A 27,369-nucleotide genomic window follows, 5' to 3' on the forward strand; every position below is an offset into this window, starting at 1 on the left:
TTGCCATTTACAGTTTATTTAAGCATTTGCCTTGCTCTGAAGCTATTTAATACAAATTACTGTCATGATTTGAGTCTGAGAAATAAACATGAACAGATCGTAAGATGGTAAAGAACTAACCAATATGTCTACTTCAGACCATCATTTTCATATAAAAACAAAACTTCCTGTTTTATCTGCGTGTAAGCACTTGCAAAACTGCCTTTAATCCGTATCTTTTTAACTTTACAGTAACACTGCTCTGTTTAGACCACTGCTTTCCTATATATAACAAATGCTAACATACAGAATGATATGTCTAATTATTTATATCTGCAATATTTGATGTATTTTGACCTGACTTTGATTTGATTGTGATAGATGAATGCTGATGAACGGACGATTCATCAACTGCAACAAGACAAGCAAATATCAGCTCAAGAGGTACGTTTTTGAAAAAAAAACACGTTTTTTTTCAAAGATTGTAGCAATTATGGTAAAATCCAAATGTGTGGGTGTCTCAGCTGCTATCCATATGATAGTTTTAATGTAAAACCATCTTTCCAAAGGAAATTTATCAGACTTTTTACAAATGGGGAAATTTTTCCATTGTTTTATGTGACTTTGTCACTGCAAGTAATATTTTGGGATATTGCAGTTTTGGTTAGTGCGCCCTCTATCTTAAAAACTGTTGTGAATCAATCCAGGATGCATGAAACTTAAGAAAACGCTTGTTTGTTTGTTTATTTATTTATTTATTTATTTATTTATTTATTTGTAGATATCATGTCATATGAGGTCTGTTGAAGATCTCAAGGCAGACAACCAGTCAACAAGGCAGACCTATCAACAAGAGGTGAAACTCCTCAACGAAGAAATAAAACAGCTGAAAGAGGACCTGAACGATTCAAATGTGAAAGTCGCCGACAGTGAAGCTTTCAACAAACAGCTGAAAGAAACCATCGATCAAGTAACTGCTGAACTTCAGAAGAGTCAAGAATCACACAAGAAAGCATTGAATGAGGTTGGTATTGTGTGGATGTTGTCAGTGTGATCTATTGGGGATTATTGTTAAAGGCTTGTGCTGAATGCCTTGGGATCATAGATTCAGTTTTTAGTTTTGATTTAATACGGAGGAATTCAGCCATTTTTTGAGTAGCCTCATATGACAGTTCTTTCAGTCTCAGAAACAAAGAGCTACCGGTATGCTGAAATTTTGTACAGCACATTGTATCTGGTGTTGTTTTAAGTAATTGATCAACTCACAAGAGGTCAACCCATTGTTGATTTGTGTCATGAAATACTGACCATTAGGTAAGCTGTCTTGTTTTTGTCAGTGTCTGACCTAAACCACATCTGGATCAAAGTAGTGTTTAATTAAGGTATGCACTTACTTTTTTGTCTTTCCATTTTTTTCTGCACTATTGGCATAAATACTGTGCTCCCATGCAAGGACAAGAAGTGTAGCTGACTTCAAACTGTGAGGGCGCCACACTCCAAGCTCTTATCCAACTTCATTGCGATTGTTTGTCTCGTATAATTTTAGATTAACCGCAAGAAACAAACCATTGAGCAGCAAGATAGATACCTAGCAGACACAAGACAGAAAGTCATGATGCTAGAAAATGAACTTCAGCAGGCACGTTACAAAATCGAAGACCTGAACAAGAGCTTAGAGAATCTGCAAGAGAGGTACAAGCAGAGCGTTGCTCAGATCGGAAGGCTGGAAACCAGCTCATCATCAGCTATACAGAATCTGGAGGAAAGACTTTCAGAGGCCAATCATAAGGTATGTATCATGTCTCACGCCAAGCAACAGCCAATCATTGGCTTTGTCTCATTCGATGTAATTTAGCCAATTATGATATTTTGTCGCTCAGTCAGTGAAGAGCAATGCCAACATGAAATTTTGATTTCCAAAACATATGTCATGAAAATAAAAGAAAATGTGCAAATTGTTTTGTCATCAGAATTTTGATGGAATACATTGTTTATTTCAAACTACTGTACATAGATCTTGGCTGTATTCATGTGACTAGAAGGTGTAGTATCCTAGCTATCCTATTGTGTGGCTGTGGTATGGAATTTCTACAATGCACCCGAGCCATTCTGCATTGCTTGAAGAAGTATTGTACAGACCGAGTCAAAATGACGGACAGAAATGTGAATGTCAAAATTGGAAAAGCTAATATTGTGAATTATCCACAAATAATATAATATGTATGAAAGACAAATAAACAACAAACAAATAAATGACACATAGCCAAAGCAGTGCTTGCAGACTAGAGAATACTGAACCAATGCTACTAACACGGTAGTACAATTTAAGATTATCTTAGGGGGCATGTTTTACTCATTCACCATGAATAGCACCCTAGGACATGAACTTGTATGCTACCATCATAAGCATGAAGCCTATATTTTGTGGGTGTACGATGTTGTAATCTTTGGGTTCAGTTGTTACACACAGCTGTGAGAGGGTCTTTAAGAAAATTGTACTGTTTTCATTTAAGGTCAGGCCCTTTGTTGTTAAAGGGTGCCAAATATTGTAGTCAAAAAGACTTCTGCCATATTTACTAAAAGATAAATTGCAAAAAGTCTTGGCACATTTTACACATGTACCACACAATACTCAGCATTTTAATGATTTCCTACTCAGCCTCGCAAATAAAAATCATACAATCTACTACTTGTTTACTGCCACTGCAAAGTGTTCAAGAGAAACTGTTGACGATCACACATCATTTGTTTGTAACTTGACAGATGGTAGAAAAAGAGGAATCCATCACCAAACTAAGAGTGGACGGATCAAACCTGGATCAAGAGTTGAAAGACAAGCAGGCTCAAGTTGAGCGCTGTGATGGACTGATCGACGCACTGTCGCAGGACCTGCACAAGACACAGGAAGATCTTCAGATCACACGGGAGAAGGTGATCCACTGTGAGGAGGTCATTGACAACATCAAGGGCAAACTATTGGAAAAACAACAACAGGTATGGAAAATACCAGATGGTATTTCCAGTGGTTTGCTTTGAAGCATTGGCATTAGACGAACTAGAGATATTGTCTAAATCAAGGTGTTGCCAACAGTGTCGAGTGCAATTATCAGCTAAGTGGTAACATGAGTTGATCATAAAAAATCAACTCTGCAAAAGTTGAAACATTGTCTAGCAGGTCTAGACAACACTGACACATGTCCAAGCTCTGTCCAAGTCTTATCACTTGCTTTCAGGTGTAGTTGTTTTGACTACGTCTGACCTGCTGCAAGACAATGTTTCAACTTTGGCAGAGTTGATTTCACTGTGATCGACTTGAATTACTGCTCAGCTGATAATTACACCTGACAATGTTGGCAACACCTACATTTAGACATATGTCTACATGTACTTCGTGTAATGCCAATGCTTCAAAGCAAACCACTGTATCAGCCGCTCTCCAATCACAAACTTGTACAGAATTTGTCAGAGACATGAATTTTGATGTTTGCGTTGCATTAGTTTCTATTTTCTATTATTTTTGCAATACCTGCCAAAGAACTTGTCAAGAAAGGTACAATGTAGGTGGCACTACAGTCTACCATATCTTTATAGTCTCCTAGATGGCTGCCACCATCTATCAAGGCGGCCTGCCAGTAGTTCAGCAGCAGCAACAACATTTTTATGCCACCCTCATTATCTTCTGTTATAATAAAAAATTTTAAGGGGATTAAAATGGTGATACTTCCTCATGTTGTCAAAGACAGAAATCTCAAAGGGGGAGGGGTCATCAGAGCTGTTCCTTTGCAACTTTCTTGTTTACAAATAATGTATTTCATGTACAGTATCTACAGGTAGATGCATTGCGTCAACCTATCTGCAGCATTTAAACTTTATGATGCACATTATGACAAAGATGTTTTAACTTTCATCAATTGCCCATGTACCTTAGATACAGTATTTACATTTGTCATATGGATCCCACACAACCTTTGAGCACAGTTCCAATGACCCCTCCTTTTAAATTGCGGTGTAAAGTTTTAGCTTTCGTACTCATTGATCTTGCACTTTTTATAGGCTGCACATCATGAAGAAAGAGCAAGAAGATTGCAGGCAGATTTGATCTCCTATCAAGACAACCATCAACACACACTGGAAGAGGTAAAAGACACAAAGATGAATTCGTACAAGAGTCAAAATGGAAGAGATTTCATGTCTTCTGTCAGGGCTGAATTGTAGCATATATTTTGAGCTATTCTAAAATGTAGTTTCTTTTACTTCAGATAGATAAAATTTTCAGATTTTCACATTTCAGAAACATCAATACCCTTTCAGGACGTAAGTTATTCACATGGCAGTTGACTGCATTCAGTACATTTGCCAAGTCAGTGATGGCAATACCAGTGAGTTTTCATATGAATGCAGACCCTTCTCAAGACAAATCAATGCTGTCACAAAGTGTCGTCAGTGCTACTATTTTGTATGAACAACAGGTGACAAATACACCCAGTTGCCCATTGGTCAATTGGTCATTTCTGTGACCCCCCATGACCTCACTTTTCTTATTTCCATTCGTATAAACTCTTCAGTTTGATTGAAAAAGTGTGTAGCTGGCTTGTTGGTGAATATGGATGACGTTTAGTGAGTAGGGACCCATCTTCACAGCATTCTGTACTGGAGTGTGTCAAAGCAAAAATTTGAATTTTCCAGGTAGCAAAATTTATGATTTAAATACTACATATTGCCAAAGGTATAAACAAGGTATGTTATGTTGGGGTGGTGATATTGGCCCATATCGCTTGCAATCCCAACAAATTCAAGAGTGAGACCTGGGCCAAGTGATTCACAGAAATTACAACTTCAGCTTTGACCTTTCTTTTCAACGTAGGTGAATGAACGGGATGAATTCACAAGACAGGTTGAGGAGACACTGCGGACCGTGCAGACAGAAAAGGATCATAAAGAACGGGAAGTATCTAACCTCCATGAGAGAGTTTCTGAACTTGACAGTGACCTGAAAACAATAAAGGAACAGAGGAATGCGGCTTCTAAGGAGGTACAGAGATTAGAGCAGACACTGAAACAGCTACAGCTGCATCTAGCATCGCAGCATCAGAAACACAAAACAGAGGTAAGTTTCAGTACATCTCCATTATACTCTTCTGAACTCACGGGTGAGCAAGTCTTTTTCGGACCCACTTGCTTTTGGGCGAGAAGCCGCAAACAATCACTACCTCAGCCTCAGTTTCCATAAGCCTACTACTTCACATTTAAATTACAAGTTGAGTAATTCACATGTCCATTGGGCAAGTAGTGGATTTGTCCACCAGTTTGTGTTTCTGCAAACTTTCTGAAATAACAGGGAACGTCATTATATGTGTTTTTTATGCATGTTTATATGTCACACTTCAAATACAATTAAATGAGGACCTTTGCAGACTGAAGACATGGATGTGTCTGTCTGTCTCTTTGAATGCATATGTACATGGGTATGAAATGTGTATCTTTACACAGTAAGGTTGTAGTCATCTGTGTCTGTGTGCCAATGTATCTATCAATTCAATGAATAAATTAGTGATTGTGTAGGTTTGTTTGTTTGTGTGCAACTCTCACTTTATTCAGGGATGTGTGTGCACAGTGTTTGTAAGTTAGTATACCTGTGTGTAAATTCCTATTGGGACCATTTTTATCTCTCGGAGGTTTAAGAGGTGTTAGTGTATTTTGCTTATGTGACATAATGTATTTATTTTTATGGCAATCAAATAAATTCACTGTTCATAAGATAATTTTCATTCAAAACCTAGATACACAAAAATCCTAGTTTTACCTATGAAACTATTTATTCACAGGTGTTCAAACTAGAGGAGCAAGTCAGCAGGCTAGAACTTGACCTGTCTGGTTCAAGGGACAAAGTGAACATTCTGGAGGATGAGGTTGCTAGGAAACGAGACAGCCTGGCAAAGTCAGAAACAGACATAACCCTGGCTAGAGAAGACATCAAAGGCAAGGTTGATGAGGTGAGATTTTGGTACTTGGTCTTCTGGTTTAAAAATATTCTACAGATACATGTAGATTGACAGGAACAGTAGCTGTAGCTTGTGACAATTTTTTTCACTATTCATATTTTCAATGTCAGCTATAGCTTGCTGTGCTACCCCCCAAAGCATGTTTAGATTTACAGTATTCAGCTTGTCAACTCAGTCTGTACATGTGTAAACTGCATTGTCATTGTTCATGAGTGAATTTAGGTTTGAAATTCAAATGAGATGCTGTGTGGACATGCTGAATAGTGGCTGTTTCAACATGCCTTGGGGAGTAGAACAAGAAACTGTAGTCGACATTGAAAATGAAATAAAGAGGGAAAAATCATCAACAGTTACAGCTACTAGCTCTTTAAAGGCTATTCTCCAAGATTTGACATTGACACACACATACTGCCCCTTGACATTGACCATCCAGACATAGCTGTAGCTAGGGATAGAGATAGAGTTCGGTCAATGCCACAGAGGGAACTATCCCGAAACCTGCTGTTATACATTAACTTATGCTTGGGTATTGTCAGATTGAGAGACTAGAAGCCACAATACGGGAATTACAGATGGAAATCCAACATCTCCAAGCATTAGAGCGCCAGGCAGACAATGAAAACGCCCATCTTCAAGGAGAGATTAGACAACTGAAAGAGGATCTCAACGAAGCAAGGCAACAATACCGGGATTGTGCGCAAGAGGTAAGTGATACAGGGAAATCCAGAAGCTGTAGTAGACATCTAGCATACTGTAGTTGGCTTCAGTTAACCAAGAATTAAAGTTCACTGGTATCTTAGCCTTTCCTTTAATTGTCTTGTTTTGTACACCTGCTCTAGAATCAACATACAAGATGAGAGTTTAATGTGGTTCTCCATGGAACCATGCTGTGTTTGTAGATTTGATTTTGACTGGATCAAGGAAACACTTGAAATTTCCCTCCATACAAGAAAAATGCTGGGGCGCATGTGCGCACACACACACACATGCATAAAATTCTAGTAGCAGACATCTATTACTTAAGTTTCATGCGTCCTGCAATCCTCAGACAGACATTACTTAAAAGTTTCCTTAGGTCTTCACTCTCATTTATACATTATGGTTGGAACATACCATTAATGTATAATGTAGTATGGTAGTATAATGGTATAGGCCAACCATATAAATGAGAGTGAAGACCTAAGGAAACTTTAGTTCTGTCTGTCTGAGGATTGCCGGATTCATGAAACATAAGTAACAGATATTATTACTATTTACTTGAAGTAGCGTAATTTGTGTTATTATTTGTATGTTGTAAAGAAGTACACAATATCTGAAATGTTTCCAGGTAAATAAAATGGCATTGGATTGCTGTATAAGCACAAAATGAAGTATCGTATCTTATTAATTTTGCAGCTTGCCCACCATGAAGAGAAACTCATGTTGATGGAGAGCAGCCTGCAAACAACACAGGAACAACTCAGCAACCGCGTCACCGAAGTGGTCCGTCACGAGCAGATCAACCGCAAACTACAGGCCGAACTGAAAGCCGTGAAGGGCAGGTTCAAGCAGAATGAGGAGGAGACCAATGAGACGAAGGGAGAGATGGAACGACTGAAGAAGGAGCTGACATCGTCAAGGGAACACCATCAGATCAGCATGCATGAGAATCTACAATACCAGCAGTTAGCCCATCAGACGGAGTTAGAGCTCAGCACGGCTAGGGATCAGATTAAACTGCTCCAAGAACAGGTGAGGGAAAGTTGAATGACCTATAGGCAGATAAGAAAATTTCTAGGTTGATGGCGCTCTTTTGCCCAACCTCTTTAAGAGAAACCCAAATGGATACAAATTTGCTGTCTGCTGGGTCAATCTGTGTCCTATAATTTTTTTTTCTTTGTCATTTTCACAGGTGACCCACCAAGATCAGGTCCTTCAAGAAATACAGGAAGAACTCCGAGAGGAGAAATGCAAAAATCAAGACACAAACAAACAGCTGCAACAGCACAAGAGAGTCATCGCTGAAATCAACGATCAGCTTGAAAATCTTAAAAAACAACTCAAGAATGAAAGTAACAAAGTGAGTCATTTTCAGTGTGGAAAATTTAGGTCAAGGTTGCACTTAATTAGTAACAAAGTGAGTCATTTTCAGTGTGGAAAATTTAGGTCAAGGTTGCACTTAATTAGTAACAAAGTGAGTCATTTTCAGTGTGGAAAATTTAGGTCAAGGTTGCACTTAATTAGTAACAAAGTGAGTCATTTTCAGTGTGGAAAATTTAGGTCAAGTTGCACTTAATTAGTAACAAAGTGAGTCATTTTCAGTGTGGAAAATTTAGGTCAAGGTTGCACTTAATTAGTACCAAAGCCTGCAATTGTACAGAAGGGAAATTATCAAAGAAGCAATCTTGAATCCCTGGGTTTCACCTTATTGCTTGTGTACATTGATTGTGATTTGAATCCTTTGTACTGTTCTTAAGCTTGTCTTTCTTGAATCAATTGTTCAGAGACAAAGCTGATAAAAATCTGCCCCTTTAAAATCATAATTTTTATGTGATTAGGTTTTGTCAGTAGTACCATAGGAACCTTTACACTGCTATGCAGATAAGAATGGACAGTGAAATTGATCTAAATGTTGGTAAACTTGTGTAATTGGTTTGTAAAGTTGTTTCCAAACTTGCCTCAAAAGTTGCACTGACTTGTTACAACTGTGGTGAAAATCAAAGAGCTTTTATGGACCATAATAAACACACACCAGGCAGTACACTTTGCAGTGCACTTCACATACACAGAATCACATTACATTCCTTATATACCGCCCGGCGCCGCTCTGAGTTTAACGTTGTATCATAGCAGAGTCAGAGTCTAGTTGTCATTAGACTCTTGTTGCCTTTGCATTGTATGATATGAAGTTCTTTGGCAAAAAATCATGATCCACAGAAGCAGTACGCCAGAAGCAGTACATGAGAAAGTTGTCAAAATGTACAGGGATTGAAAGTCAGGAAATCTTTACCCTACACACACATAGTCAGTAATCAGTTCCTAACAGCCTACAGGCTTTATTGCTTTATCTGAACAATTACAGTGGAAGCTTACTGTGAAACAACACTATCATCCATCTGTTGTTTGCCGAAACTCAACTAAAATTACCGATCCTGTAGTAAATTTTGAAACAGCTTTACAAACCAATTACACAAGTAGTGTGATAACATTTAGATCAATTTCACTGTCCATTCTTATCTGCAAAAGACAATAAGGAGAAATACCCTCAGTCATCAAAGAACTAAATTTGACTAGATACAAAGTGGTCACTGAGTAATTATACACCATGCACACTGTTTTTGAGAAAGTACATTTTCAGTGTTTTAATATGTTACGGAATTACTGTTTTCCAGCCTCTTTTGCCTTTGTTAAATAGTGAATACTGTAAATGATGAACTTACCCCAGGAATACATTAGGATTAAGGTGATGATGGTTTTGTGAATGAGTTCAAGATTTCGTGCCCAGTACTATAGATACATGGCCACACACATTTTGCTATCAGGAATATTACTTGAGTACTATTTTAAGACATTTGTGCTGACCTTTGGTGACAAACGTGAAACCACAATGTCAGCCTGAGGGAGATTTGTCTTAAGGAACTCATAGTACATTTATTTTGAGTTGTTTTTTCTGTGTATTGGATGTATGTACTGATCTTCGTAGGTAGTGGGTTTTTTATCGCTTGTCTACACAAATCAAGTCAGATATCCATTGAAATTCAGATAATATTGGAATCACATAGTCCGACCTCTCACAGAGGCATGTTGTCTTTCAGGTGAACAGTCTTCGCCGCACCTCGAAAGTAAAAGACTTCAACCTTTGCCCAAACGTTCCTCAATGAAACTTTCAACCATTCTCTTACCAAATGGAGAATAAAAATTAGGGGTCAGCGTGCAAAGTTTGGTACTAGAGAAACAAATTACCTAAAATTTACCAATATTTGGAATGCAAAATGGCTACCATCCCAGTGTTAACTCAATGCGGAAAAAAGATTTTTGATTTTTACAAAACTAAGATGGCGAAAATTTTACTATCTCTCAGATCTTTAAAATGACTCCCCCACAAGCGGTATATCAGAAAAGAATTGTAGACATTCGAGAGTTCGAATATCTGTCCCCTAGGCACATGCTACTTAGAATAGGAGCTGTTTGGTGTATACACCATGAAGTAGCCAGCATACCTTGTCATCATGTGCCATTCAGACATTGTGACAGGTTTTACTTCCATTTGACAGCTCAACGAAAGAGAAAACTCTATGACCAGTCTGCTCAATGACTATGAGACACTCCAAGGAAAGCTGAGAGCCACCAAGGAAGAGCTCGCTGAGAAAGATGGTCAGCTGCGGGTCGCCAAGGTGAACCTGGAATCCGGGGAGAAGCAGAGAGAGCATCACATCCAGGAAATCAGCCGGTATGAAGAGACCCTGGCACAGCTGCAGAATGATCTGGAACACAGCCAGGAGAACTACCGGACCTGTCACTCGGAGGTGAGACAGTTTTTATGGCCACTCTACTGATTTATGAAACAATGTTCACGGTCTTGGGCATATGCCTTTACAGACGTTTTTGTTACAGAATTCAAAAGCTTAGGAAACACTACAGTGCAAAGAATAGAATTAGAAGGACCAGAAAGTTTTCAAAAACTCTATTAATATTGATTAAACATCATTTAAAATGATGATTTCAAAATTTTCAAAATGAAATTATCAGACTACATAATGGTGATTACACTTCTGATGGTTACTTTGCCATAGACAAGTGTATGTAGAAAGACTAAGAATCAGAGAATCATGAAATGGCAGTTACTGTAGGGCATGCATTTGATGGAAAAGGATTTATCAATTAAAAGACCATATATTAAAATATTTAATCATGTACCACTAGTGGCCTCTATGCAAAAAAGTATTCTATGATTTATTTTTTTTTATTTATTCATATTTATATGATTTATATTCTATGATTTATATTTATTCTATGATTTATGTTATTTATAACATATTTTAAGATCAAAGCAGTTGACAAGTTCTACCAGTGCAACTCTTACTGGAATACTGGTATTGTGTTGTTGTGAACCAGATCAGTAGAGTACTAGCAATTTAATAGTTATTAAAGGGTTCAAAAGTAGCTTGGACAAGTAAAGTGCCATGTCTCTGGTCCAAGGGACTAGTATATACTGATATACATGTGTGATAAGGAGTCTAGGATGGACTAGCAAACTAGACTGCAAGACAATCAGACTTGTATTGATAATGGTCCGGAGGCTAGCAAATATTGATGGATTTGCTGACACCTGGTCTGCCGGGTTTCAAAGGATTAAAGGCTCATTCCAAAACACAAAAATCAACACTGTTCCTGAAAGTTCAATCAACACCCTTGATCATGATAGTATTTTTTCCATCTTCTCTTTGTTGACCTGTAGTTGACAAGGAGCCAGCACAACATCAAAGAACTGAAAGATGAAGTAGCTGAACTTCAGATCAAACACAAGGAAGCAATGGAACACTTGACAGAGAAATCAGCAATGGCCGCCAGTCAGAAGACAGATCTGACCAGACTTGACCAACGGACCCACAGTATGGCTGAAGAGGTGAAGTACTATTTGTTTTTCATGTGTCTGTGTCTGTCTTATTATCTGTCTATCTATGTGCATTAGTGGCTGCACAGAATGAAAGATGGATACACTTGTAGACAGCAAAAAGCACACACAATCAGATAAAAAAATTCTTTAGGGAAGCATTAAAACTGTTCTTTTTCATAACCAAGAATGAAAATCAGGGATTACTGACCAAATGTTGGGTTACAGATTAATATGTAAAATGTTCTGTGATTTGGAATTCAAAATGACTGCTGCACCCTGTTTTACCACAACGGGAAAATTTTGTTTGATTTCACAAAAAGCAAGATGGTAAGAACTTGTCCATACTCCATAAGCTTCAAAAGTATTACACACAAGCAGCAAACAAGAAAATCATTGTAAAAATGTGAGAGGCCAAATATCTGTTGCTAAGGTACATTCTGCCTGAAATCCCAACTTGCAAACCTTCATACATGATTTGTTTGTTTCTATGTTTTTTCCTCCCGTGCAGATTGCGATGTATGAGGAAAAGATGAGAAAGCTGCGGACGGAACTGCAGAAAGTGCAGGACTTGAACAGACAAGGGGAGGAAGAGCTGAAGAACTACGAGGGACGCATGCAGGAACTGAACACCAAGATAGTGCAGACACAGGACAAACACAGACAGAGCCTCCAGGAGATTGCGATGAGAGAGGAACAGCTAGTTGTACACAAAGTGGAACTGGCTTCAACTCAAGAAAAACTCAGGCACAGAGCAGATGAGGTAAATTGTAGCTGATTTGACTTTTTGTGAGGTCAAAGGGCATTTATGATGCTGTAGGTCAACTGTGAGCTGTCATGACACATGAACAGTGGGCTCATTGGATGTATCTGAGTGTATACTATCTGTTCCACAGCTTTAGGTGCTGTAGACACGTTTTATAAAATGCTTTATTGCTCCCTCTCAAATACTAGTGAATCATATCAGAATGCAACACAACATCATTAGTTCATGTTTTCATACCATTAAATATTTTCCCTTTGCAGACCGACAGACTAAAGAATGAGTTGTCAAATTTGAGGCAGAAGTACCAGTACAATGTTGAAGACAATGAACGACTGAAGGCGGCGCTGGAAGATGCCAGAGACAACGGAGACAGACTACACAAAGAGAGTGAATTAGTGGTTGCCAATGTCAACAATTGGGTACATGAACAAAAGTGAGTATCACTTAGAGTTTTTGCATGTAAGATCAGGAAGAGCTGTATTTTCCTGTACCAAGATTCAAAGTAAAGGTTAAGAGGTCTACGTCCATGAATTAATAACCTTACAACTCTATTGAACAGACGTTATAAATTGAGAAACATGTACATACCCATATGCCAGCAGTATGTTCATTTGTTTTGAGTTGTTCATATATCTGTGTGAAGAAACTAAAATAACTTTAAAAGTTATCATCACGAGATACAGAGGAAAATATTTTATCAGATTAAAGAGTTTATGATGGCTGTTGAATAACACCACAGGGCAAGAGTAAAAAGCACTCTTGGTATTCTGTGCTTTTTGTGAAGATAATCCACAAAATTCTGGCCCGATAATTAGACAAAAGTCCTCTGTAGTCAACCTTGCAAAAAGTGGGCAGTGGATTTCACGTGTGTGAAAGACAGCCCAGATTTCAATGTATGTCAGATAGCTCTATATCCTTTAGAACAATACTGATTTTGACCCATGATCTCATTCACAGACAAGCCAACGAAAGACTTGGAGCCAAGATCCGTGAACAGAGCCAAGCCATCAGGGCATTAACTGCAGAAAAGGAGTAAGTTGCTAACATCCACATATTTGTCAAGTTTGAAAGTTTTTCAAACATTCTTTGTTGCAGGCTGATCCAAGAACATGGCCTTAAATTTTAGGGATGATAATTTCTTTTTTAAGTTATCTTCTTTGTAACTCAAGGAATGAACCTTGTTGTTTCACCAGAGTTTAAAGAGAAATATCTCAATCCTGATCTTTCATATGCCCCTCGACAGTGGGTAACTTCCCCATCATAACAAAAACAAAAAGGATCAAATATAGTCCCTGTTCACTTTTTTGTCTGCACAGATCAATATGGACAACATTTGAATTTACCAGAGGTCATACGTTTTAACCATAAAGTGCCATCATTTTTACATAGAAAGCTATGTAATTGTCAGTTCTTTTCTAAACAAAACTTCAAATGCATTTCATAGATATTCATAGTAGATGATTTCAGACTCTGCACACTTCTAATTACTCAGTAAAATTTTAGTTCATAGGAGTTTCATGCATAATGTGACCCCATTTGCTAGCTCTAATTGCTTTAAAAATACTCATACCCTAAGTCTCCTTGTCCAGCCATGTTGGACAGATATCCTGACTCTCAAATTTTTACAATTCTTTTCTGATTTACCTCTTGTAGGGGCTCATTTTAAAGAAACATTTTCACAGTCTTAGTTTGTGAAAATTTCGAAAATTTGATTGTTGCCCATAGAGTTACCGCAGGGATGGCGGTCATTTTGAATTTCAAATATCAGTAAATGTTACTTAATTTGTTTTTCTTGTACCAAAATTCGCACGGTGAGCCCTGATTGTTATTCTTGATTTGGCAAGAGAATGGTTAAAAGTTTCACTGAGGAAAATTTGAGCAAAAGTTGAACTCTTTCACTTTAAAGGTGCATGCTACCGTTAAGATACATTAATACTATATTTTCCATCCCATTTGCAGACAACTGCTCGAAAACAGCGAGATTTTACAGAAGAACCTGCTGAGGGCGAAATCAGAGAATGACCAGTACAGGATAGAATCTGAGAGATTCAAGGCACTGCAGAGCCATTCCACTCAACAACAAGTCCTACTCCATCAACTGAGAAGTAGACTTGAAGAACATGAGTAAGTTGTGTTGAATTCCTGCAGTGGTTGCCTTAACTATTTGACCACCAATATTTGGTACAACCTATTGCAAAGTTAGACCTCAATGGAAAAGAAATTTAATGAAAGGCTTTACGGTTAGATTTGTATTAACCCTGTTGTCTGGTTGAACATGGCCAGAGTCTGGTGTGTAGAAAAATGGTTTAATCAAACCATAGACCCTCGAGGGTCTATGATCAAACAACCACAAATTCTTGACTTCATTCGTCAATCGATCCATCATAATAGTCATTGACTCTCCTCGTCCGAATGACCCATTGCACTCTGTTATCAATCAGCCCATGTCCCTCATACAATGAAATTTGGTCAATCTAAAGAATATCAGTATAGTTTATCAGGTATCAACAAACTATCAAGTTTAGTTTAGATCAGAGGACCTCCAGATGGCGCCATCTGAATTTTTTCTTAGTTTCAGTTTAGTTCACAGTTTAGCACTTGGTCTGCCCATGGCTAGGAGAATTTTATCCGTTGTTCAGCCGCTTACCAATGAGATCAGGCACAGACAACGTTTTATTTCATCTGAGCCAGAGTCAAATCTCATCCTTTATTCTGAAGGGTTTTCAGGCTGAAACAAGTACTCCTTTCAGTGTGTGCAACTCTAAAGATGTTGTTTGGAGTATTGAAGAAGTAATTAAGATTATCTAAGTAAAATGGTGAAAATTGATACCTGACCGATACACTGTTGCTTTTGTGAAGGGATGATCAAGACCATGAGTTAGCTGAGAAGCTGGCTACCATAGAAGACCTGCATTGCCGACTGAAGGCCAATGTCGACTCCATCCAGAAGCTGAATGAACAGCTGAGCCTGCTGAACAAGGATAACCTGAAACTACGCCAGGATTTGGATCGGGAGAAAGCCGGAAAACAGAGTTTGCAGTTGCAACTTGAAAGCAGGAGTCAGTCTCTAATGGCCATCAAATCACAGGTAAGGCTTTATGTCAGGGAAAAACGTGAAACTAGTGGATGTGGAAACAGGCAAAGAATAGCTGAGAAAGGGACATTTCACTTCATGCAGTTTCATTATCACAATGGAGGTTTAGTTTCAAATGACAGCATACCAAAGTCAAGTTCATTGCAAGACATTCAATCTTAGTCATTTTTCATTTTGATGTGTCCTCAAATGATAAATTTGAACTTTTGATGGCTTTATGCTTTCATGTAAAGAGAAAACTTTCTATCCAATGGATTTAACCTGCCCAGTGTCAACCTTATGCATATTTCTTGATAAAGTCGTTAAAAGTTGTTGTTTAAGGTGCAAACAGGACAGCTTGCTGTGTTATAAATCTGAAATCTGATAGAAAGTTTCCTAAGAAATTTTCACTTTCCTCATTGTCCACAGTGAGACTCTGACAAAGCAGCATAACACAGTATGTATCAGTGTGTTCACACAAAGTTGCTTCATAGCTAAGTCTTGTGTAATACGATTGATTTCCACAGCTTGAAGCCAAGACCCAACAGCCCGGTGACCCGTCTTTTGGTCTCTCAGACTCGGCGTATGCCTCAGCTTTGGAACGGGGAATGCTGAGATCATCAAAGGTGAGTAAGACAATGTGTCTCTGTCATTATCAAGCCACTGTCTTACAGAAAGGATAATTGATCCTCTTCCAAATGTTATCATAGTAAAATCAGTAAAATGTGTTCTATGCTTTATTTCTGTATACAGTGTAAGAACACTACGCATACAAGGGGCATGAGAAGGTATGACAGTCACTGTCCCTCTCTTTTTAACCCTGTGACCCCTATTTGCCTCTATATTGGTCCAACTGTACCATAGGAAACAATGGAATTGGTTCAAACCATAGTGGTGAAAGGGTTAAAGCAATTGATATGTGAAATGTGAGATTCATTGTAAGCGACACTAGTCATACATTCTACAAATGCCTATCTGACCTACATGTATTGCTGTACAACTGTATAATGATATGATTGGACTCATTAAACAACTGAACGTAATATTCTTACAAGCCTGTCTTCAGAGAAATGCTCTGATTTCAACATTAGATTTAATAAAAACTGTAAGATTTTAGATTGCCATGAAAATCAAAAGCCAAAATTTGAGCTCCTGTAGAGTAAAGGAGTTGATGCAATTTATGCATGTTTATGGAAATGAAGTCTTTGTGCAAATTTTCATTTGTTACAGTGAGTGCTCTTCACAAACATTGTACAATCAGTGAAATCATTTAAATTTCAAAAAATCATCATTTCTTGATTCCGTATTTCAGGGAAATACTTCTCTGACTAGTCGAGGATTGGAAGATGCCGGAGTGACAGATCCCAGCGCCTTGGATAAATCTTATTGGATCAAAAGAGTTGGTGAACTCTCTATCCAGCTGCAACAGAGCAGTGAGTACTGGTCGGAGAAAGTGCGGGATTTGTCAATGCAGATTGAAATGTCGAAGTCTGGACACGGTTCCCCTGCAAAATGAACATTGTAATTTTTCTTTACAAAAAAAAATTCCACAGACATGGATGATCATCTTTTTTGTCTCCACAAACAGTTATCATTCAGGATGGTGCCTTTTCACGTATATCCTTTATACTTTTGTACATCAAAATGACTACACAAACTTGCAATTGCCAGTCCTTGCCCATCCAAAGTCAAGCTTGTACACATTTAAAGTTCCACTCACTACAGATCTGTAGTCCATTAGTCGTCATTTCTTTGTTTTCAATTCAGTGCAGAAAAAAAATTGTTTTCAACAGTATTTTTCAGTAATTGTAAATTTGCATACCTCACACTTCCACGTTATTTTGTAATTCTTACTGATGCACATTTAAAATTTAAGAGCATAGATCACTTCCATTAACACAGACAATGCTGTCATACTTTCCTTTTAATTGTACATATATTCAAATAAGCAAGAAGCTTCACGGTGGCATAAATACCTGGATATATAAATGTTTGTAAATTTTGGCAAAATAATTGAACCTGATTCTTCCTCAGATTCCACGAGTTCTCATTATTCACGGAAATAGTTATAAACCTTTCCATACTGATGTCATTAATTCAGGTATGTAGACTTCTTCCAGATGCTGGAATTATAGGAACCAATATGAACTAAAAATATGCACTTCCACTGACTAAACGGAATGTAGAGTTTTTGGTTCGGGACGCAAGAAGATATGAAGAGAAAGTTAGCATTTCAGAATATATTGACGTTTTGACTAAAAGACTTGCATGTGTACCTCAATCGTTTGTGCTCTCCTCAGGCCTTCATACTGTAATAATGTACATTTTAGAGTTCTCGACTCTGTTTGACCTTTGAACTTCACCTATTATGGCAACCAATGAACAGTGTCCGTTCAGAATCTGTAGGTCACTTGCTGGTGTATCTGTTCTTCATGTAGATTCAGTGAAGGTTAATTAGCCACTCACAGCTCAAATTAAAAATTAAAAAAATAAAACAAATAAAATTAGTAATACATCTTACAACTTTTATATCATTAAAAGAGTACAAGAGCTTTACTAAAAAATCATGAAAGGACAGATCATGATCATGATCATGAACAGGACAGAATTTAATACTGACACTTTCTAACATTGGACATGGCCTGAAATACCATCCCAAGTAATAAAAGGCCCCAACTCAATAATAAAATTGTGTGGCCAGCTGCTAAAGTGTACTTTGGGCATGTATCGCAAAGGTAAAGCGCATGATGAAATACTTATAGGAATACTTGTATTTCTATTGTGTAATACAGTCGTTTAGTTTTTTTGTAATGTCCAAAATTCAAATCCATGTTGATTGTATTGCAGTAGATGCTACATTGTTGCAGTATACAGCAGAAGTGACATAGTTGCTAATCAATACTGCAATATAAAGCAACATCCAACTGCAACATTACAATGGCTTTAATGTACATGATTTACATGTAGGTTGTATGGTTCATTGCAACATTGTAACAAAATGAGTTGCCTATTTGCAGTACATTTTGTAACAGTTGCCTAAAATTATGTATATAATCTTACATTTACTACAACATAATTGCAAGATAGTAGCAAGATGCAACAATTGAAACATGAAATTTGGTTACGGTATGTGCAACATAGTTGCAACATGAAAGAAACATTGTGCAACATAGTTGCACAATGTTGTTTCTTTTTCAATACATACAAATATCCTTACTAGCAACGCCCCATTACACACAGCATTAAGTTTCATCTTTTCATTGATACTACTGTACTGATACTTTTTATCAAGAATATCTGTGTACTGTTACAGCAAAAAACAGGATGGTTGAACAGTCTCATATACATTACGTTTACTTTTTTGTACGTGGCACACAAGTTTTGTAGATAACATTGTAGATAAAAGAACCGACTCATTTGTGTGTCTGGATAGAGCACACAAGGGAATTGCTAAATTACTAAGCTACTGCAGTGAACTACAATAAAACTGCTTACACTAATTAGTTTCAGCTGTAGCCAGCTGGCAGATTGGCGTGTAGTGTGTTATAACTGGGCAGTTTCTGTTTCAAACCGTGGCCACTTTAGTGTTGACCAAGGTTACTTGATACAGACAAAAAAATTCTGCTCGTCCAAAGGCAAAACTAGCTCTGTCTGGGGTTGTATATAGAAGTTTACGATTGGCACCCTGTGTTCAAGATTAAGATACAATGTAACATTTTACCGTGCACTGGTCCATGTACAAATCTTGTTTATTTCAACTTCTCCAGACAAACTGTCTGCATGGGACATACAATGTTGTCGACTTTGCAAGCTAGGTACAGCTGAAACTAATTAGTGTGAGCAGTTTTATTGCAGTTCACTGCAGTAGCTTAGTAATTTAGCAATTCCCTTGTGTGCTCTATCCAGACACACAAATGAGTCGGTTCTTTTTATCTACAATGTTATCTACAAAACTTGTGTGACACATACAAAAAAGTAAACGTAATGTATATGAGACTGTCCAACCATCCTGTTTTTTGTTAATAAGTACTGGAACATTTCCATCTTTTTATTAAATGATGTTGTCATCTTTTTATTGAACATTTAAAATGTAGCAATTAAACCATCTAGCAATTGCAGAAGGGGAGATTTTTTCCTATCAGAGTATCAGAGCAAAATACAAAAAACGTTGGTTTTCTGCAGCATGTAACACCTTATTTCTTTCTTGAAAACCTCCAACTTACAGTCAGATTGAAGCGTTGGTCAGATTATGGGAAATTCATATTTTTTATTTCACCTTTTGCACAGATAATTTTGTACTTCTTCCTTTTATACATCAAGTCTGATTCCAGTCAGTATATTTTGTCACCATTTAGAGAAACTTGGCTTTTGTTTGATAGATACACCACGTATTTCCACAAACCAGAATTTTATGCAAAAGTTAAATTACACAAGCTAAGTTATTTAATAATAGCTCAATGTAAGTTGTTCATTTTTTTGTTTCAAAAATGTTATTCCAGATAATGAGTCAATGTCAAAAAAGAATTTAAGAAACTGAAATTTGCAATAATACAATCACTAACCAAATTGTGTAATTTTTCCATTTATTTAATCTTGAAATTTTTTGAGACAATTGTAGCATTTAAACAAGGGCTTTAACAGTAATTCATTTCTCAGGAGTCATGTTGTTTTATACTTACAATGTTCCAACCTTAACCTTTTCACCCCCGAGGCCCTGTAAGCAGGTCCGCAATCCCCATTCATAACAATGGGTTTGGGCTAAACCATGGTTGTGAAAGGGTTAACAGTAACTGGCAGCTTCTTCCCTTGAAATATCAGAGTATCGGTAACTTACACGGACTAACTTTTCAGCTCACTTCCCTCGATTGGAAATTTAAGTGTCGGGATCCAGAGTAGAACATTTGTTGGATTTTCATCAATTTTGCAACTCTCATTTTAAATTTATTGATGAAAATGTATGCAGTAGATTATCCTCTTTGGCATTGGTGCGTCCAAATTTATTGGTGTGTAACCTAGAGTGTGTTACATGTAATTTGCCCAATTTTAATTTTGCAGTCAGCAAATGAAGTAGTGTTGTGCCCTACACCATTAAAATGTACATACCAGAGTGTGTACCTGCCGGCAGTCGCTCTTCAAAGAATATATTATCATTTGAGAATACTAGCTGCATATGCTGCTGGTTTGATACAAGTTTTGACTTTGCTAGTAAGCCGTGGAGGGTGTGAGTACGTGATTGCTAGTAAGCCCTGCAGGGTGTAAGTACTTGCATGATCATGTCATTACTATTCAGATGGGGAGGGGGGGTCAGCATCCTTGTATGTAAATCATGGGCAGTGGGTAATGTGCTCTGATTGGCGAGATGATTTAGTCGACACTGTTTGTAAGAAGGTAATTTGCTCAGCAGTATGAGCATACAATATGTATATACGTAGGCCCTCAAGAAAACTAGGGATATTTTGATCCCCCCTCCTGGATGTAGAAAAAGCTCCCACTCTGATTACCTCTGTCAAGAAGTGGCTTTCTGGATAAAAAAAAGCATGTTGTACTGTCAATGATACTTTATTTAGGCCATCATTGTTACAACAGATAGGGCAATTGCCAACTGGTTGTGTAACATCCATTCACAGCAAGAAATCACTCTGGTCTCCTCATCACAGGGGAGAACTTGCAGAATACCCAGAGTGCTTCATACTCTTTTTCTACATGCTCATAAGCATTTGAAATTGAATTTCCAGTATCTTAGGGAGTTACTAATTTTTTTCTTTTTGATCAGCACTGAATGATAAGTCGTTCTACCATATACACATTGTAAACACTAAGCCATTTAGTAGTGTAGTCAAACCACACATAATTCCTTAGCTTCACCAAAAGTGTACTTATATTTTCCATTGTGTCATTCCTGTGTGTTTTGCTTAATTATTTATCCATGGCTATTTGTCAATACTTTTGCTGTGTTTTGTTTTATATACAAAGATTATTTTTGTAGGCTATACATATTTGTAATAATACTATTTTTTGCTGAATGTGCAGTATTCACCAATTTTTATTTCTTTTGTAAATTTCAGAAGAAACATGTAAATTTGTAAGAAACTTTCTTGAATAAAATTGTAATTTTTTGACAGTACTTTAAAGAATGAAGAAATAAATTAACTTACAAATGCTATACTTTCAGGCTGTTCATTTCTTTGTGAAAAAAATATGTGAACTCGGTTTGGTACAAACAAAAATGCTTGATTCCCAGATTCAATTCTTGACTTATTGAAGTATTTATTTTTTTGGCATCCACTCCATCCTCAGACTTGTATGCATATTTTCTCTCAGCTCTGTGATTGCACAAATTGTATTTCAGGCTATCGGGTGTCCTCGAAAAGTCACACACTGTGCAAAAGTCATTCACCTCCAGAAAGACTATAAACACGTTACCAATATTACAGAATTTGCTATTATTTTAAGTGAAATTATTTCTACACAAAGATGAATTAATTGTGGTCATTAAACATTGATTCTGTGACGGGAAAGTGGCAATAAAACCAAGTCGGTTTGATCACAGGATGTCAATCCCTCTACAAAGGTTTCCCCTCTGCTCAGGCATTTTCACAGAAACTGCAAGTACCCGAGAAATTACTAAAATCTACCATGGACGATAGCGACAACTCTCTGTTCTGACAAAAATTTGTCCGCTAGGAGACAATACGCCCTTCTGATAAAATTTTCTCTGCTAGGAGGCATTCTCCGTTCCACTGTTTAAAATTTTGCTCTTCTGTTAAAAATTTCTCTGTAGGAGACAATTCTTCGTTCTGTTTGTCAATTTAATTCTCTGCTAGGAGACGTTCTCTTTGTTATATCGATGACATTTATGGATGAGGTCTAAAATATGATTTCGTGGGAAGAGTTTTCAAATGAAAATTTGAAAGTAGGATGCATTTTGTTGATGTTTGACATGAATTCATTAAGCTCGTGTTGAATTCAGATGAAAATCAGAAATATATCGTCTCTGAATCTCAGCCAGAGCGATATTTTTTCTGCATGTTGCTGTATTAATCTCATTTCTGTCCCATGAAATTTAATGTCGGCTGGAGATACCATACTGCACCGATATTTCTGATGGTAAAATTAATTGTTGAATTCAAAAGTATTGTTTTCAAAATTATTTCTAGCATGGCTAGTATATATTTTCTTGGTGGTTTTGGTTACTTGTTTTACTTCAGATTAATATATGATTTATACCTGAAAAATACGGTTTCATACCACTACGGATGTGTGAAGTGAGGTGGGGAGTTTGTGTCAGAAAATGTCCCTCTCAAGGAAGCAGAGGCAAGTACTCGGCCGTGTGAGGGCGTTTTTGGGTACTCCCACGCAAGGAAAGGTCCGCAGAGCGGACAAAAAGTTCCAAAACGGCCTACTGTCCCCATTTTCCTCTGTAAATTCAAAGAAATAAACTTGATTTGCAGATTTAGCCTATATTCAAGCATATAATTGACCTTTCTTCGACATACAGCCATCTGAGATTTTGGATGATAAGCCGCGAGAGGTAGGTGTTAGTTACATTCTTTCCGGCAGTTATTTAGCTATGAAACAATGCGGCATCTTCCGTAAGTTAATCGGTACCAAAAACAGCAAATCCTAGCATATGCATGCCTAAAACTCTTTTACTCCAGTGTATTTGTAAGGTCAATGGCCATGAGTGACCCCACGTCAATCCAAAGTGCAAAAAATCGTTTATTTTGTTACTTTGTTTTTGTGCCCTGTCTGAACCTTTTCCAGTATCAGTGGATCCTTTGTGGAGATGAGTAAGTTCACTGTCATGCAGAGTACTTTGGTACCTGAGTTTGAGTTCCCGACATGCAGAAATTCTTGTTTAACTTGAGATTGACATGTGAAAGATACGTGATAAAAACCGTTTCACACTGCTACGGATTTCTAAAGTAAGATGAGGACTTAGGGACTGGTCAGTTTCTTCGGCCGGGGGCGGTAGATTCATAGGGGCGGGGGGGGGGGGGTTCACCATGTTTTTGAAATGCCCAAAGGGGGCCAGTGTGTTTTTGAATTTCTACACGGCTCATACTTGCGTAAAATGCATTCTGCCAGCCACAAATTTATCATTCAGTTGCATTTTTCACCAGATATTTTTGACAGCCATGCATAATTTTATAGATCAGGACTTCTGGGCAAATTGATGTTTTTTTTCCTTAGCCCCCTAAAGATTGTGGTATTTTTGTCTGTCCCCCCCCTTAATTTTTCTTGGGGAATATGGGTGCCCCCCCCCCGAAAATCCTTCAGGAAGTAAATTCTGAACACTCCCTAATGAAGCTGCCACCACAGGGGGCTCTTAATCCTTGTTTATTTGTGTCTGTGTTTGTCTGTGTGTATATTAAATCATTAATTATGCAAATGAGCAAATAATAAGCAAGCCACAACGACCAAAATCTTATCAGTTCTTGCCATTTGTACACTGAACCTATGTACCAGATTTGATTCTGATCTGATGAGCCGTTTTTGAGATATCGAGCAGACAGACAGACAGACAGACGCACACACAGACAGACAGACATCGCTGCGACATGAGCTGACATGTGTGAACACATGAGCTAAAAAAATGAACAATGATGTTTGGCGTGCTCTTTGGTTAGGGAATGGTCATTTCCCCCTTGGTTGAGCATCCAAGTGAAAACCAGCGAAAACCATCGTGGAGAGATACATGTTAAATAACTAATTGTGATATCATGTATTTTGCGTATCTATTATTTAATTTCTTATCATGCAATACTTATTTTGAATAGTATTTAGGGTTTATAATATGGCCTTCATTTGACTGACAAATATTAAAGGGATACAGTCGTCGAAACTGTGCTCAAGGTCGTATGGGACCCATACGACCAATGTAAACACTGTACCTAAGGTAAGATGGTGATTGATAAAAGTTAAAAACATGTCTGTCATAATCTACATCGCATGATTTACATGTTGCAGCTACTCGCACAGGCGCAGTTCTGACGACTGTTTCCTTTTAAGGCTGCAGTTGGATCAAATTTAGAAGTCCAAATTGCACATTAGTGCAAAATGGCAGCCATTCCCGTGTTAATTCTATTGGGGCAATAGAATTTGCGAGCTCCCGCAAGTGGTATTATAATAAAATTGCGAGTTCGAATATCTGCCCCCGAGGAGCATTCTACACTGGAAAGAGTGACTACGCGATACGCGTACTCTTGCTTTCTGCGAATATTCAATTTGAAATTTTAACGATTGAGACACACACCCTTCAATTTGACAGACCTTTTATTTATGACAAGATTTTATTTCAATAAATAGAGCAGAACTACAGATCCGAAGTGAATTTTATCGTGTAGATTTATTTAAAATTGGCTTAGCATGTACTGATCTGATTTGATTATTGCCGGCCGAAAGCTCTGTTCTTATTTTGGGAACCTGAAGAATCTTAGTCTGCAGAATTACATCAAAGATCATCACAAAAGATATGCTTGTCCTTAACAGCATCTTCCGTGCTTATTAATAAACCCTTTACAGGCCATAGGCCTATATTCGCAGAGCAGATTTAGTTTTTTTCACGTTGAATCGCTTTTCCCCTTGAAGACAGTCAATCAAACGGAAATTATGCATTTTGCTGAACATGTTTACATATTCGGTAGGGTCCGTATGCAAAACAGGACTATTATATGTGGCTCAAACTACATGTATACGTATAATATCGACCATGGGGTCCGTGGGCAAAGCTTGGCTTATATACAGCTGTAGCTCGACTCGCTACCTTCGCTTATACATTTTTCTCCTTCAGTTCAATCATGGCTATTTGATCATCTGGTGTTTTCGTATGACCTTTGCTACCCAATTTGACATCCGCATCTTCGGAATCCTTCAATGGTTTGTCCTCCTCCGAATATTTAGTTTCGCCGAGACGACGGTGTCTGTGTGTCTGTTTAGGCCTATAAATGGAAACAACACACATGTCAGCATATTTCACACAATCACCGTTCCAAAGCTACATGATGTAACTAAGAAACATTGAAAAATATTATTTCAGTTTGAATTTGAACTTGAAGGAAGAGTCCTACACATGATTCCCCTCTTCTGGTAACCCTTTTTTAGCTCGGTTTAAATTTATGTTGTGTTAACTATTTTGAGCTGGGACGCTTAAATTTGTGAATAGGTTCAATTAAACAGCATTCTTAGTTTGAAGTATTAGTCTAGTTAACCATCTAAAGATCTCTCCAGCATGCTATAGTATATACATGTCCTTATGAATGTGTGTGCGTGTGCGACGCGCGCACATATATGGTGCGTTCACTTTGCGCGGTATTTGTCAGATAGCGTCCGTGTATCGACAACGCAACGCAACTTAAAAGTGGCATTCACGCGTTGCACGGGTTTGCCGAATCACACAGTCGCACTGACTGGAGATATTACATTCAACTCCAGGAATATTGTGAACAAATTGGTAAGTTTTACCGTTGTGACGACGGATCAAGTTTTACCGTTGTGACGACGGATCAAGTCAGGCATTAGGGAGCCGTCATTATTTACGACCTGGGAGGGGGTCGGAGGAATTTCATCGGAAATTTCGAGTGCCCCCTGCCAACCATTATATATTTGAGTAAACCCTCCCCTATTCTAACTCTGAAATTTAGACTGCACCCCAACTTGGAAAAGTTAAATACCAATACAACAATAGTAAAGACCTTTCAAATCCTGATGTACCCTGCTAGATTATTATCCAGTTATCTTCTGACAGTTGAAAAAGGTGAAACCAACAAAATGAAATTCAAAGTCATAACAAAATACAGATATAAAAGCTCACTCTATAACCAGTATCTAACCATATAGTATATTGTTGAATATGGATGGGTATCATGACAGAGTTTTCAGAAGGATATCTGACTGGGCATAATTTGAAAGCACAGGTGGACAACACGCGAGAGGCTGCATGGAAAAGTTTAAGATATTGATGTGTGCAATGTTGCAGTCTGGTGCAGTCTGAGAGGTGTTTATAATTTGGTTTTTACTGAGTAAAACTGTTAGAACACCCAAAGGGCAGAACACGAGAGGAGGGTCCCCCTCTCGTATCGGAAATTTTGAGAAATTGATGTGTGCGATGGTACAATCTGAGAGCCGTTTCAATTATTTTGCACTCGGTAAAACTTTTTGAAAAGGACATTGAACACTGATATTTTTACAACATTTTTTACATGATCAGCGTTTGAGTCACAATATTCAACAACGAAACAATAACAATACATTTTGTGAAAAACAGTTTTCAGTTTGCCAGAGATTGAAGACAAATGAATATGCAGGAATAGAAAATCTGTGACCTTCTTGTGTCATTTCTCCAGCTGCCAGCTTCTAATGAAAAGCCTGAATACGGTATGGTTAAATGTCAAAATGGGTATTGCACTGAAGTCAATTAAAACATATGTTCTTTGTGATAATACAGGATGAATTCACAACAGTTCAGTTTTGTCCTGGATCCTGTGAAAATTTTGAGAAATTGATATATGTCATGGTGCAGTCTAGTGCAAACTGAGAGGTATTTTCAAAGTGTCGTTTACCAGTAACACTGTTGGAACACCCAAAGGGGGGAACATGAGAGTGGGGTGTCCCCTTTCTCGCATCGAATATTTTGAGAAATTGATCTGTGCAATGGTGCAGGGTTTCAATTTATTTCGCACAAAAAATTGAGTAACCCCCTTCTTCCTCTCCACATTTTGAGCATCCCCTTTGAAGTTTTCAATTTTTTGAGTGACCCCCTCACATTCTTCCGACCCCCGAGGCCGTAAATAATGACGGCTCCCTTACATTCTGAAAGCTCAAACAACGACCCGTCCAAGCCGACGATGTGAAATGTCATGTTAATTACACCTCTGATCAAGATAACGCAAACTCGACTCTGTATTAGTCCGTGGGCTGGAGGGGCCACCGTGCACCCCCCCCCACATCCCTACTT

The 27,369-nt window shown here is 37.8% G+C and overlaps 2 protein-coding genes across 3 annotated transcripts in view; one reads left to right on the forward strand and one right to left on the reverse strand.

The window, feature by feature from the left end:
• Positions 1-21,576, forward strand: part of LOC139148219 (putative leucine-rich repeat-containing protein DDB_G0290503) — a 75,835-nt gene extending 54,259 nt beyond the window's left edge. For both annotated transcript variants that reach the window (XM_070719533.1, XM_070719534.1), the window contains 19 exons: positions 361-423; positions 761-1,003; positions 1,526-1,768; positions 2,743-2,973; positions 4,033-4,116; positions 4,844-5,086; positions 5,805-5,972; positions 6,518-6,685; positions 7,377-7,712; positions 7,873-8,040; positions 10,235-10,486; positions 11,419-11,586; positions 12,086-12,337; positions 12,601-12,773; positions 13,298-13,372; positions 14,300-14,464; positions 15,200-15,428; positions 15,941-16,039; positions 16,726-21,576. In XM_070719533.1, the coding sequence (XP_070575634.1) occupies positions 361-423; positions 761-1,003; positions 1,526-1,768; positions 2,743-2,973; positions 4,033-4,116; positions 4,844-5,086; positions 5,805-5,972; positions 6,518-6,685; positions 7,377-7,712; positions 7,873-8,040; positions 10,235-10,486; positions 11,419-11,586; positions 12,086-12,337; positions 12,601-12,773; positions 13,298-13,372; positions 14,300-14,464; positions 15,200-15,428; positions 15,941-16,039; positions 16,726-16,929 (3,564 nt within the window). In that variant the 3' untranslated portion in view covers positions 16,930-21,576. The remainder of the gene's footprint in view (positions 1-360; positions 424-760; positions 1,004-1,525; positions 1,769-2,742; positions 2,974-4,032; positions 4,117-4,843; positions 5,087-5,804; positions 5,973-6,517; positions 6,686-7,376; positions 7,713-7,872; positions 8,041-10,234; positions 10,487-11,418; positions 11,587-12,085; positions 12,338-12,600; positions 12,774-13,297; positions 13,373-14,299; positions 14,465-15,199; positions 15,429-15,940; positions 16,040-16,725) is intronic.
• Positions 21,577-24,887: 3,311 nt separating this feature from the next.
• The window catches only part of LOC139148220 (sodium-dependent multivitamin transporter-like), a 51,777-nt gene continuing 49,295 nt past the window's right edge, over positions 24,888-27,369 (reverse strand). Inside the window, exon 16 of the mRNA XM_070719535.1 lies at positions 24,888-25,354. Coding sequence (XP_070575636.1) covers positions 25,186-25,354 — 169 coding nt within the window. The 3' untranslated portion in view covers positions 24,888-25,185. The remainder of the gene's footprint in view (positions 25,355-27,369) is intronic.

The sequence above is a fragment of the Ptychodera flava genome, chromosome 13 (genome assembly GCF_041260155.1).
Source record: "Ptychodera flava strain L36383 chromosome 13, AS_Pfla_20210202, whole genome shotgun sequence".
NCBI classification, from domain to species: Eukaryota; Metazoa; Hemichordata; class Enteropneusta; family Ptychoderidae; genus Ptychodera; species Ptychodera flava.